The sequence below is a fragment of the Paramisgurnus dabryanus genome, chromosome 11 (genome assembly GCF_030506205.2).
Source record: "Paramisgurnus dabryanus chromosome 11, PD_genome_1.1, whole genome shotgun sequence".
Lineage (NCBI taxonomy): Eukaryota > Metazoa > Chordata > Actinopteri > Cypriniformes > Cobitidae > Paramisgurnus > Paramisgurnus dabryanus.
In genome coordinates this window covers 26,669,107-26,681,740 of record NC_133347.1, presented here as the reverse complement: position 1 = coordinate 26,681,740, position 12,634 = coordinate 26,669,107, and the positions used below count along the sequence as shown (strand labels likewise).

The 12,634-nt window shown below is 35.8% G+C and overlaps 1 protein-coding gene across 1 annotated transcript; it reads right to left on the bottom strand.

Annotated features, from left to right (window-relative positions):
* Positions 1 to 431: 431 nt before the first annotated feature.
* ccn1l2 (cellular communication network factor 1, like 2) lies at positions 432 to 9,834 on the bottom strand. The gene is made up of 5 exons (XM_065247643.1): positions 9,576 to 9,834; positions 7,531 to 7,744; positions 5,825 to 6,148; positions 2,957 to 3,156; positions 432 to 2,812 (listed from the first exon to the last, which is right to left on the bottom strand). The coding sequence occupies exons 1-5, from the start codon at positions 9,645 to 9,647 to the stop codon at positions 2,510 to 2,512; spliced, it is 1,113 nt and encodes a 370-aa protein (XP_065103715.1). The 5' UTR covers positions 9,648 to 9,834; the 3' UTR covers positions 432 to 2,509.
* Between the last annotated feature and the right edge of the window lie 2,800 nt (positions 9,835 to 12,634).

Here is a 12,634-nt window from a genome sequence, read left to right as displayed (position 1 = left end):
TAAAAAAATAAGTAATTGGTTCCTTTTGAGTTAATTCATCTTTAAAAATTTTAGTTGAAACTGAACATTTTTACACAACTTATTTTTAAGTTTATTTTACTCAAAATAACCAGGTAACTTACTTTTTTAAGTTGAACCAACAGCGTACAGAAACGTTTGAGTATGGTCATACAAATTAATTTAAAATATCCACCTCATAAAACACGTACGAACAAAATTTAGGTAAATCTATGCATTGTCCTGTAGTTGTATGTGGAGAAAAGACAGCTTGACAGTAGAAAGTGGGGAATTTGAGCGGCAGCTGTGATGTTTGTATTGCTGGGCCAAATATGTGCTGAGGTTTAAAGCCAGAGTTAATCTCTTTGTCTCTTTCTGAATGTGACAAAGTCTTTTATTAAAAAACTTATCGGTGACAAATGACACAGAGCAGATTTTTTCTGAAAATGTTTATTTTTTGAGCCTCATCAGATACCATAACTATACAAATAGCTGTTCACTCCAATATAAGAGAGCGTCTAGAAATTAACGTATGCCCCGAAAAATGAAGCAGTCTTAAAAGAGTCACTCCACATAATAGTGAAGCCTATACACTGTACAAGAACAAAACAATTCATAGTCTCTGCTTTCCTATTTATGCACTACCGTGCTAAAACATACTGTCTATGTCCTGCATTTTCCCTTCATATACATTCAGACACACAGAAAATTGGGAAAGACATCTAGCATATGAGTACAAACTCAGCAGTTTAAAGAATACACAGAAAATATATTAGCTTAGAACCAAAAATATTAGATAAAAACAATTTGGTAACTCACTCAATGCTAAATCTTTTGTAACATAATCACATGTCCTTAGTTATAGCAATCTAGTGCATTCTCTAACCCATCAACAATGATAGGTAGTCACTCATCTAAAGCAAAATGCAATTGAACACTTTGAAATTCAAAGCACTGGAATAAATAAATCGAAGTGGAAAGCTATGAGACATGGGCTTAATTGATTTGTGAAATAACTGTAAGATTATATCCGGAAAATAGCTTTGAAAAATCAGATGAATTTGATAAAAACCTGCCAAGAACATGTCCAGGTTATATTTTACTTAAAAAATTGAACTTAAAATAATTAAGACCACAACATTTGTATTGTGACATTATTTTCATAAAAATTATTCAGTTTCTCCAATTCTTATTACTGTAATTTCATAAAAACATCTTATTCTCTCTACTGTTATGGCATAATGAAATAGTGTATACGCTGTAAAAAAATATGTTTAATCAATTTGAAATAACATTCATTTCAACTTTTTAGTTGCTATAATAATAATAAAAAAAAGTTTAAATAACAAACTCATTCAAATTTATTTTGAAAATTTATAACAACTCCTCACTAGTCAAGAAAGTTTAAATGAATTGTAAATACAAGTTTATTAAACTTAAAAATTAAAAAAGTGCCACAAGGATTTTTTACAGTGTTTACAAAAACGCTGCAAATTCTGGTTGCCTTTTTATTTTTATAAGTATAGTCAACTTATATTTATAAGTCTTTTCTACTTTTTTTTTACTAGTAATAAGTTTCTGTAATTTACAAAATGAAATTGAAATAAGTTAAGGTAATTGAAGTTTATTTTATAAGACACAGTAACTTATCACTAGTCAAGATAGAAAATAGTAAAGTAAATCTAAGTTGACTATACTTAAAAATTAATTTCAAGAAATTCAGGGTGAAAATAAATGGGCCAAAAATAATGTCACAATATACAAAATCTTAATTTTTCTTGAAACATTTGCAATTATTTCACGTGAAATATATATTCATTTGAATTCGCTTTGAAATGTGATCTAGGCAAGTTTTTATCCTACAGTATTTATAGAACAGGTCCTGCGGGGAGAAATAAAGTGCAAATTTTCTATACAAAATAGTTGTAGGCCTGACATGGCAAAATATACTACACCAAAATATTTTTACTGAAAAGATCAGATAATAAAAACCCTCTAGGAAACAGTAGCTTAAAGAGGGAAAACATATCCATTTCATTTACTTTATAGGCCAGAAACCTTCCATGCTACTCTAATATTTGGGAAATAAGGCGATATATTGAGTGTTTGAGAGAACAGACATTGGTAATAATGGTTTGGTGTTGAGCTACACTGTCAAAAATAAAGGTACAAATCTGTCACTGGGGCAGTACCCTTTAAAAAAGGTCCTAATATGTACCATTTAGGTACAAATATGTGTCTTTAAACTGCCAGTATTTACCTTTGAAGTACTAATATGCACTTTTTGGGTAAAATCGTTTTACCTTTTGAAAGGGTACTGTCCCAGCGACAATTTTTGTATCTTTATTTCTGAGAGTTATTGTTGCAATGTGATAACAAGGCTTCAGCCATTGAGGAATGACAAGAAGTTATTTGTCGGAGTTTGGGTTACTGTATGTAACTTTTGAGTTACAGTAAGATACTGTTGAGTCCCTATAAGTTACTGTAAGTTACTGTTGACTTGCATAATTGCTCAGTGAGAGAAGATATGTATGTCATTGTGAAGGCTGAAGGTGGGTGAGCGATCTCTTTGAGCTCCACAGTAACGTTTGCTGCAACGGCAGCGCTGGATCCACATGACGTTGCGCGTGATGGTCTCTCCGTCTGCGCAGAGGAATCGCAGACGCACCGTGCGGGATGAAGACGGCTGACAGCACCTGCCGTCCACACAGGAGCCGCACGTGCGAGGCCGGTAGCGTCGGGCTGTGGTGCATCCAGCAAATGTAATCTGCTCTGGTTTCCGAGACCTCACCGATTGTCGACACTTCTTTCCTTTCTTTGTGGTATGAAAAACAACCAAAAATAAATTAGCTCTTAAATACAACCAGAGCACACAAACCCATCCATTCACTAAAACAATACAAATTCAGTTTGTAGACCATGTACTTGTCTTACCTAACTGCATATGTATTTATCTCACCTTCAGAACTGGAGGGGCGTCACATTTCCGGATCTGACAAAGGCGTGTCTCTCTAACAAGCTTGCACTCTACATTATTATTGGTCACACGACTTGAGATGCCAAACCCACAGGAGGCGGAGCATTCTGTCCAGTCGGTGGTCTGTGGGAAACATTTAGGGAATGGAAATGGAACCTGAGAAACTGGCAAGGACCCCCCCTCTGAATGAGAAAGAAAAAAGCATAAATCAGAAAACAATTAAAGGAGCGGTGAATCAAATACTCAATTTTAACTTGATAATTTGTTATATAAGAGGTCATCATACTTAAATGAACATCCTGCAAGTTTTAGAACTGAAAACGTCCGTGCTACTGAAATATAACAGTTTTTGGCACCAAGCCAGTATAACGACCGAGTGAGGAATTCGGAGAAATATGACGTCAAAGTAGAATTGAAGCACCTCCCCAAACCCAAATACAACAACCACTTTTATAGCCCCGCCCACAGCTTCGCGTGACACACGTGTGTCTCAACAATCATTAAACATGTCTTTAAAGATTGCCAAATGTAACCAAAATGACTTTTAAATAATTTTTTTCGGAGAGACTTTTATTTTGACGCGGTGATCTGTTATGATAGAGTAACCATGGAAACGCAGTTTTCGGTTGTGGAAGAACCGTCTATGGGAAGAACACAGACGCTGGATTACGGAGGCTCAGAACATAACATTAGGAATGCGTGGATAAAGGATGTTTTTGAAGAAGTTCCAGCTGGCGTGGGGAGTGTTTGTTTACTTTGTGTACCGCAGATTCAGAAGTCGATGCTGGATTTGCAGAGAGACTGTGATTAAAAGCACCACTAATATTGGATCTGACAAAAATGACACAGCAGTATACACAGTAAGTAAAAGATTTTACTTTATTTAAGTTACTGCGTTTCACTATTGATTTGTTAGAAGAGATCGCTTGATATGTCCTGTTGTAACATCCATGTCTGAACACGTATGTTTGACTGTTTTAATTTATTTAAAACATTAAACGATTAATAAAGGTACAACACTTAACAATGCAACTGATAACAACTGATAACTGTAATATAACAATAGAAATATACAAAGTTAGTGATAAGGAAGGACTTACCAGCCGCAATTTAGATTATGATGCCCGCTTACTGTGTTGTATACGGTAATTTAGGCGAGTTGCGTTTGAAAGGTCAAACACTCAACAAAGCTTTTTTATCATATAACTGTGTTATGTAACGTTACATGTATGTAAGAGCAACCTCACAAGCACAATAGAAATATACAAAGTTATTGATAAGGATTTATCAGCCGCAGTTTAGATTCTGATGCGCGCTTACTGTGCTGTTTACGGTAATTTAGTCAAGTCGAGTTTAAGTTTTGTTTCTACTTACTATACGTATTGTCATTTATGCGTATCATCTTTAGCACCCAGAATCTTTTGTGGCTCAAACATATTTGTGTTCGGCTGCTATTTTTATCACATTAATGTTTTTAAAACATTTCCCCACATGTAATGACGGGGAATTAAGCCGTCCAATCATAGCAGTGGCCGTTTACGTCCAGGTTTTCAATGCGGCCTGCCCCTTCAAACAAACCATTCTCCAGAGAGCCACTAATCCATGTTACAAAATAGCCTATTACTTATGGCTTTTGATGTTTTTGAATGTAAAAACCACGCGAACATCATAAGTAGACATCAGACAACAATATAGAACAATAAAATCGACAAATTCACCACCCCTTTAAACTCAACATATTCATTATAAAACTGCACTGCTTCATGTTATGTAACTGTAATGCTGCTTTATAACACATAAACATAAGAACTAAGTAAATTTTAACTTTAAAATGGACGATGTGCCTGGTGGTGCTATATTGTTTCGGCAGTGTATAAAGCATTGCTAGGTGGTTGCTGTATTGTTTTGGTGGTTGCTAAAGCATTGCTATAGGAGCAGGGTGCAATTTCCTGGGGGATTTACCTCCCCCGTCTTTATATCCCTGCCTCTGATGAATATTTTTTTTTATCCCTGGTGGGGACAAAATGTGTCCCCCCATGATTAATAGTGGCTTAAGCATTGCTAGGTGGTTGGTAGGCAATTGTTAGGAAGTTCTGTGTGGTTACTGCATTGCTATATTGTTAGATGGTTGCTAGGGTGTTGCTAGGCAGTGGCAAGGGTGTTCTGGATTGCTTTTTATGACATTGCTATTATATTTTGTAGTGGCTAAAGCATTGCTAGGTGGTTGCCAAATAATTATTACTGTAGGTGGTTGCTGGGAAAATGCAAATGTGTTCTGTGTGGGGTTCTAGGTGATGTTTTGGTGGTGCTAAAGCATTGCTAGGTGGTTGCTAGAGTGTTGCTATGCAGTTACAAAGGTGTTCTGAATATTATGCTGTTAGTTGGTTGCTAAAGCATTTCAAAGTGGTTGCTGGTGTGTTGCTAGGCAGCTGCAAGGGTGTTCTGGATTGCTTTTTATGACATTGCTATTATATTTTGTAGTGGCTAAAGCATTGCTAGGTGGTTGCCAAATAATTATTACTGTAGGTGGTTGCTGGGAAAATGCAAATGTGTTCTGTGTGGGGTTCTAGGTGATGTTTTGGTGGTGCTAAAGCATTGCTAGGTGGTTGCTAGAGTGTTGCTATGCAGTTACAAAGGTGTTCTGAATATTATGCTGTTAGTTGGTTGCTAAAGCATTTCAAAGTGGTTGCTGGTGTGTTGCTAGGCAGCTGCAAGGGTGTTCTGGGTTTTAACTAAAGCATTGATAATAAGACTTAGTGATACACAATGAGCAAGAGTAATATTAATATTTAAAAAAAAAAAACACTTTATAAACTGGGATTAAGAAGAAAAAATACAAAAGAGATATACCTTGTAAGGAGCCTGTTTTCGACTGTATAAGTTTGCTTATGTGGTTGCTTATGGTTGGGCTGTGATGAGAGTGACTATCCCGTGTGTCTTCCTTGATAGTGTTGTCATCGTCACAAACCCACTCCTCACAACACCGACCTGGTGGGGTCTCAAGACGGGGATTGGCACAGTGTCTCGAGGGGAGAAGGATGTGGTGCGGGCAGAGGGGCATACAGCCCACCACACCGTCCATACAGCTGCACTGGTGCTGGCAGCTGGGTTGAAAGTCTTCCCCGTGCTGATACATAAGACCTCCAAACTCACAAGGACGTCCCTGTGCGTCCGCTAATAGATGCACAACAAGATTATTATAACTTTATGATATTTAGGTTTTTCATAGGTCATAGGTTTTTGAATGAGCAGGCATATGTGCCTGTTTACTCTATTATAGTTTTATTGTACTGACCATACAAATCATAGCTAAAAGTTGTAACTATATTACTTTTACCAAGTGGTAAATCATATATGATAATAAAATAAAATAAAATATGTCCATATAAAGGTGATTCTTCAATTTGGGATGCTTATAGAGTAATAATTTGTTGTAATACATTAATATTCATATTAAGTACTTTATCCATGTTAAAATCTGATATAAAGCTTTCATAATGGCTTTAAACATCTTTTTTAAGTTGATTTTTGTAAAATGTATGAATGTTAGTGTGGATTATGTCATCCACCCATCCATCCATCATCTTAACTGCTTTACCCTATTGCAATCGCTGGGAGTTGGAGCCTTTTCATGTTATTTTAGGCTGATGCAGGGAAAAACCCTGAACAGGTGGCCAGTCCATCACAGGGATTGTTTAAATTTAAATGATATATTATATTGTTTATTCAATTAAATTCAAATTGATTGGAAAAAGCATCAAAATGTAAAGGAAAGGAGATTTAAGTGACTTTGAACTTGGCATGGTTGTTGGTGCCAGACGGCTGGTCTGAATATTAGAAAACTTGTGATCTACTGGTATTTTCATAAACAGCCATCTCTAGGGTTTACAGAGAGTGGTCAGAAAAACAAAGAAAATATCCAGTGATATGTGGACAAAAAAGTCCTTGTTGATGTCAGAGGAGAATGGGCAGACTGGTAGAAAGGCAACAGTAACTCAAATAACCACTCGTTACAACCAAGGTATGCAGAATATCATCTCTGAACGCACAACACATCGAACTTTAAAGCAGATGGGCTATAGCAGCTCCTGACTCCGGTCAGCTAAAAAAAAGAAACTGAGGCTACCATTCGCACAGGCTCACCAAAATTGGGAAAACATTGCTTGGTCTGATGAGGCTCGACATTCAGATGGTAGGGTCAGAATTTGGTGTTAACAACATCCAAGCCTGGATTCTTTCTGCCTTGTGTCAATGGTTCAGGCTGCTGGTGGTGGTGTAATGGTGTGGGGATATTTTCTTGGCACACTTTGGGCCTCTTGGGAGCATCGTTTAAATGCCACGGCCCACTTGAGCATTGATGCTGACCATGTCCATTCCTTTATGACCACAGTGAACCTATCTTCAGATGGCTACTTCTAGCAGGATAATACGCCATGTCACAAACATGTCTTTCAGACTTTCAAAAAACCTTCAGCCCTATTTGATCTTCATCCCTAATTGAAGAATTACCCACTTACACTTGGTTATACTTGGTCTCAGTGCCGTGATATCCTCACCTCTACAGAGACCACGTCGAGGGTCTCCTCCAGCCCCTAGATGGCAACGCAGGCCCTTGATGTGGTCGCAGGGCCGGTCGGGTCCACAGTCTTGGTTAAACTGCTGTGCGCACACCTTACAGCAACCGCACTCATCTAACACCCAACTCACTCCAACAGGGCAAGAGGGCGGAGACGGAGGGCAAGAGCAGGGTCGAGAACAGCCTCTGACCACCTGATGGACAAATGAAAGATTTCACTGTGGTTACTGTGGAGATGGGAATTGTCAGTCTGTTAGGAATCTGTCTGTGTTTACACTCTTGAAAATCAAAGTGCTTCATAATGATATAGAAGATCTTTTCTGTCTAAATGGTTCTTTAAAGCACATTTAGCATCTGAAGAACCTTTCTGTTTCACAAAAGGTTTTTTAAGGTGAAAAGGATCTTTAGATTAAAAAATGTACGAAGGAAATGGTTCTTTTATGGCATCACTGTGAAAGCACCTTTATTTTTAAGAGTGTATTAAAATCTAATGACTTAATCACAGTGACTTCTCTTCAATGGGGTGCGAATTCAAAATAAGTGTTCGGTGTGTCATGTGTGTTGCTCGTCATGTCAAAATATGTGTTCGGCACGTCATTTGAACCTATGTGCATGCATCATGTCAAAATACATGCCTGCTGCACACGCATCGAAACGGTTTATGATAAAAGAGACGCTCACGTTCACAAAATACTCGCAAGACACTAACTTAAAAAATAAACTCTGATTACGCTAAGCGAGTATCTGGCAAACACGTGCGTCACTTTCATCGTAAACCCCTTTGAAGCAACTGCAGCAGGCATGTATTTTGAAATATTGCATGATGCACTTAAGTGACACATGATGCGGCGAACACATATTTTGATGGGCTAAATACATGTTGTGATGAGCTTCGCATTGTGCAACCTAAAAAAAAACGTCACCAATCGCCACTGCTTGATCACTGCAAAAAATGATTTTCAAGAAAAAATTGTCTTAGTATTTTTTAGTAAAAATCTCTAAAAATTCTTACATTAAGATGTTTTTTCTTGATGAGCAAAACGGCCCAAGCAAATAACTCTACACTGTAAAAAAATCCGTAGAAATTACAATGTTATTGCAGCTGGGTTGCCGGTAAATTACCGTAGATTTAAATTTAGGTTATTTACTGGCAAGAGTTTGTTCAAAGTTAAATACATTTTAAATATTAACAAGTCTTTATCTTTACAGAATAAAACTATACAATAACAGCCGCATGCAAAGCATTCTGGGAACCAGAAATCATCATCAACCTTTTTCTGTTTTTTGCTTCAGATTTTGTTTCCCAGAATGTTTTGCTTGGTGCTGTTTTTCTAGTTTTATTCTGTAAAGACAAAATGTTGCCAGTAAATAACATAAATTTAAATCTACGGTAAGTTACCGGCAACCCAGCTGCAAATTTCTACGGAATTTTTTTACAGTGCAGTTTTTAGACCAAAAACATCAAATTTAAGCTATTTTGTGTATTTTAGCAAAATAGCAAAATGACCTAAGAAAATACGTCTAGTTTATAGACAAACATATTGAATTTAAGTAAATTTAAAGTTAAAACAAGCAAAAATATATCTTATTAATATTTTGTGATTCACATACATTTCATTTAACATAAAAACATCCTACTGTAACATTCTGTGAAAATATAACTTTATGGTTTTTTTAATATTGACTGAGTCAAAGATTGAGATCAATGTGAAATCAATGATTGAAAGTAAAACTTTGATTTTAAATTACATTTTGACACTTTAGCCTGGACTTCACAGATGGGTCACATATAATAAGAAAAACAATCCAAAGCGTCAGTCTATTAATAAAAATAGCTCAGATAACATTGAAAACAATGACTAAAACCAAACAAATATTTGATCTATTATTTTACATTTAAAAAAACATTTCATACTGTGATATGAATCTTTTCATATTGCACTCAATACAATTTCAAAAGTAAAATTATATTTCAGTATAATATTTGAGTGTGTTAATATGCAAACTAGTGGGTCTCATACTTACCTCTGCCTTAGCAGAACAGATAATAAACAGCAAGATGGGGCAAAGAGTCCTTAGATTTCTCCCTGAATACATTTCCAAAATAGTCCAAATAAATTATCCTCAGTGCCAAAAGCAGGTATCCACTTTAAAGAGTTCACAGATGGTCCCACATTCAGTGTCGTCCAACTATTTGTCTTTTTCAGGAAAGATCCAAGATCTCACCAGTCAGACTATAGTAACTAACCTAAAAGATTTGGCAAGAGTCATATACCAAATGCCTCGTCAGTCTTACAGAGGATTTTCACAGAGGCAAGTCACCTTATAGACAGAGAGAGAGAGAGAGAGAGAGAGAGAGAGAGAGAGAGAGTGAGAGAGAGAGAGAGAGAGAGAGAGAAGAGAGAGAGAGAGAGAGAGAGAGAGAGAGAGAGAGAGAGAGAGAGAGAGAGAGAGAGAGAGAGAGGCCGGTCCTCTGTGACATCAGCAAGGATCATAGTAGGGGGAGTGTGCTTACATTGCCAGGGGATTCCTTTATTTGTGTTGCTGGGGCTCTTGGGATTTGGGTGTGAGTACGAAACTAAAGACATCTTAGTATTGTTTATCAATAATGACAAGTACATAATTACATAATATAGATCTGAGGATCTGTATTGCAATACAAAACCACCGAGAGACTTTAAAGAGCATTTAGATGAGTGTGTTCAATGTACCGCAATATTTAAATGCCTGTTGTTATGTACAGCATACGGAAACACGCCCTGGAGTAATATTTAAAATGGGAATTCCGATCTTCCTGATAAACAACTCACAGCCCAAACGCACACAAACAACTTTCTCACTCATGCGCAGACACACAAAAAGACTTTTCTACTATCCTCACACACCTTTTGCCCCGAGTGCTTCCCATTGAGTTCTCACCCACATTCACTGTTTCCTACCAGCGACCACATTCAGGAAACCCTGGCTGTTCACACAGGTTCCTGTGTTTTTGTAGGGATAAACGAAACATCCTCATTGTCATCTCGTAAGGGCAGGAAAAGTGTTTTCTATTCATTTTCAGGAAGAGCTCTCCGTCGGCCCTCAGGTTTATATTATGTAACCCAGGAAGGGAAACATGGGAAGGTTCTGCCAAGTAGGAGCAGAAGATTTCAGTGTTATACCAGATATTGTTCCTCACATTATTCATATAAGTGCTGTATGATTACATTTTGAAAAACATATTTGTGATGCTGTCTGTGAAATCTAGGCTAAAGTCTTATGATCTAACTATGAGATTAATAGCATCAAAGTTAGATTTCAATCTTTTACGTGAACTTACTCAGTCAATATTAAAGACACTGCAAAAAATGACTTTCTTACTTAGTATTTTTGTCTTGTTTTCAGTAATAATATCAAAAAATTCTTAAATTAAGATGGATTTTCTTGATGAGCAAAATGACCTAGGAAAATAAGTCTAGTTTTTAGACAACAAAATATAAAATTTAAGAGAATTTTGCTTAAAACAAGCAAAAAATCTGCCAATGGAATGAGAAACATTTTCTTGAATTAAAGTGTTTATGAAAAAAAGTAAACTTATTTACATTTTTTTTTTTTTTTTGCTTGTTTTAAGCACTAATTAACTTTTTAAAAACAAGACTTATTGTCCCATTATGCTCATCAAGAAAATAAATCTTGATTTAAGAATTTTTAGATATTTTACTGAAAACAAGACAAAAATACTAAGTAAAAAAGTCATTTTTTCTTACTTAGTATTTTTGTCTTGTTTTCAGTAGAAATATCAAAAAATTCGTAAATCAAGATTTATTTTCTTGATGAGCAAAATTACTTAAGAAAATAATCTAGTTTTTAGACAAATAATATACAATTTAAGGGAATTTGTGCTTACAACAAGCAAAATTATCTGCCATGGGGTGAGAAAATTTTGCTTAAATTAAGTGTTTAAGAAAAAAAGTAAAACCCCATTGGCAGATATTTTTGCTTGTATTAGGTTTAATTTACTTAAATTGTATAGTTGTACTTTTGTCTATAAACTAGACTTATTTTCTTAAAGGAATATTCCATTTTCTTAAAAGAAAAATCCAAATAATTTACTCACCACCATGTCATCCAAAATGTTGATGTCTTTCTTTGTTCAGTCGAGACGAAATTATGTTTATTGAGGAAAACATTGCAGGATTTTTCTCATTTTAATGGACTTTAAAAGACACCAACAATTAACCCTTAAATCAACACGTAACAGTTTTTTTCAACAGTTTTCAAAGGACTCTAAAAGATCCCAAACGAGGCATACGGGTCTAATCTAGCAAAACGATTGTCATTTTTGACAATAAAAATAAAAAATATACACTTTTAAAGCACAACTTCTCATCTAGATCCGGTCAAGCGCGACCTAACGTAAATGCGTAGTGACGTAGGGAGGTCACGTGTTACATATATAAAACGCACATTTGCGGACCATTGTAAACAATAAACTGACACAAAGACATTAATTAGTATCAGTTGACATACAACAACGTAGGAACGGTCCTCTTTTAACACATTTAACAATGGGGCGTAGTTTCGCGTTCGTCCTCTGTGACCTCTTGACGTCATGACGTATTGCGTGGGGTCACGTTGGCTTATCACAACATGATCTAAACGAGAAGTTGTGCTTTAAAAGTGTATATTTGTTATTTTTATTGTCAAAAATGACAATCGTTTTGCTAGATAAGACCCTTATGCCTCGTTTGGGATCGTTTAGAGTCCTTTGAAACTCCGTTGAAATAAACTGTTACGTGTTGATTTAAGTGTTAATTGTTGGTGTCTATTAAAGTCCATTAAAATGAGAAAAATCCTGCAATGTTTTCCTCAAAAAACATAATTTCTTCTCGACTGAACAAAGAAAGACATCAACATTTTGGATGACATGGTGGTGAGTAAATTATCTGGATTTTTCTTCTAAGAAAATGGAATATTCCTTTAAGTCATTTTTCTCATCAAGATTTAAGAATTTTTTTATATTTCTACTAAAAGCAAGACAAAAATACTAAGTAAGAAAGTCATTTTTTGAAGGCATATATTTACTGAATGTATTTTACATTATG

What these genes read in the sequence shown, in the direction of transcription:
- ccn1l2 (XM_065247643.1), bottom strand. Translation starts at nt 9,647, where the DNA reads ATGTATTCAGGGAGAAATCTAAGGACTCTTTGCCCCATCTTGCTGTTT. An exon ending in TCTGTTCTGCTAAGGCAGAG is followed by an intron (nt 7,745 to 9,575) that starts GTAAGTATGAGA and finishes TTTGTCCATCAG; the next exon opens with GTGGTCAGAGGCTGTTCTCG. An exon ending in GAAAACAGGCTCCTTACAAG is followed by an intron (nt 3,157 to 5,824) that starts GTATATCTCTTT and finishes TTTCTCATTCAG; the next exon opens with AGGGGGGGTCCTTGCCAGTT.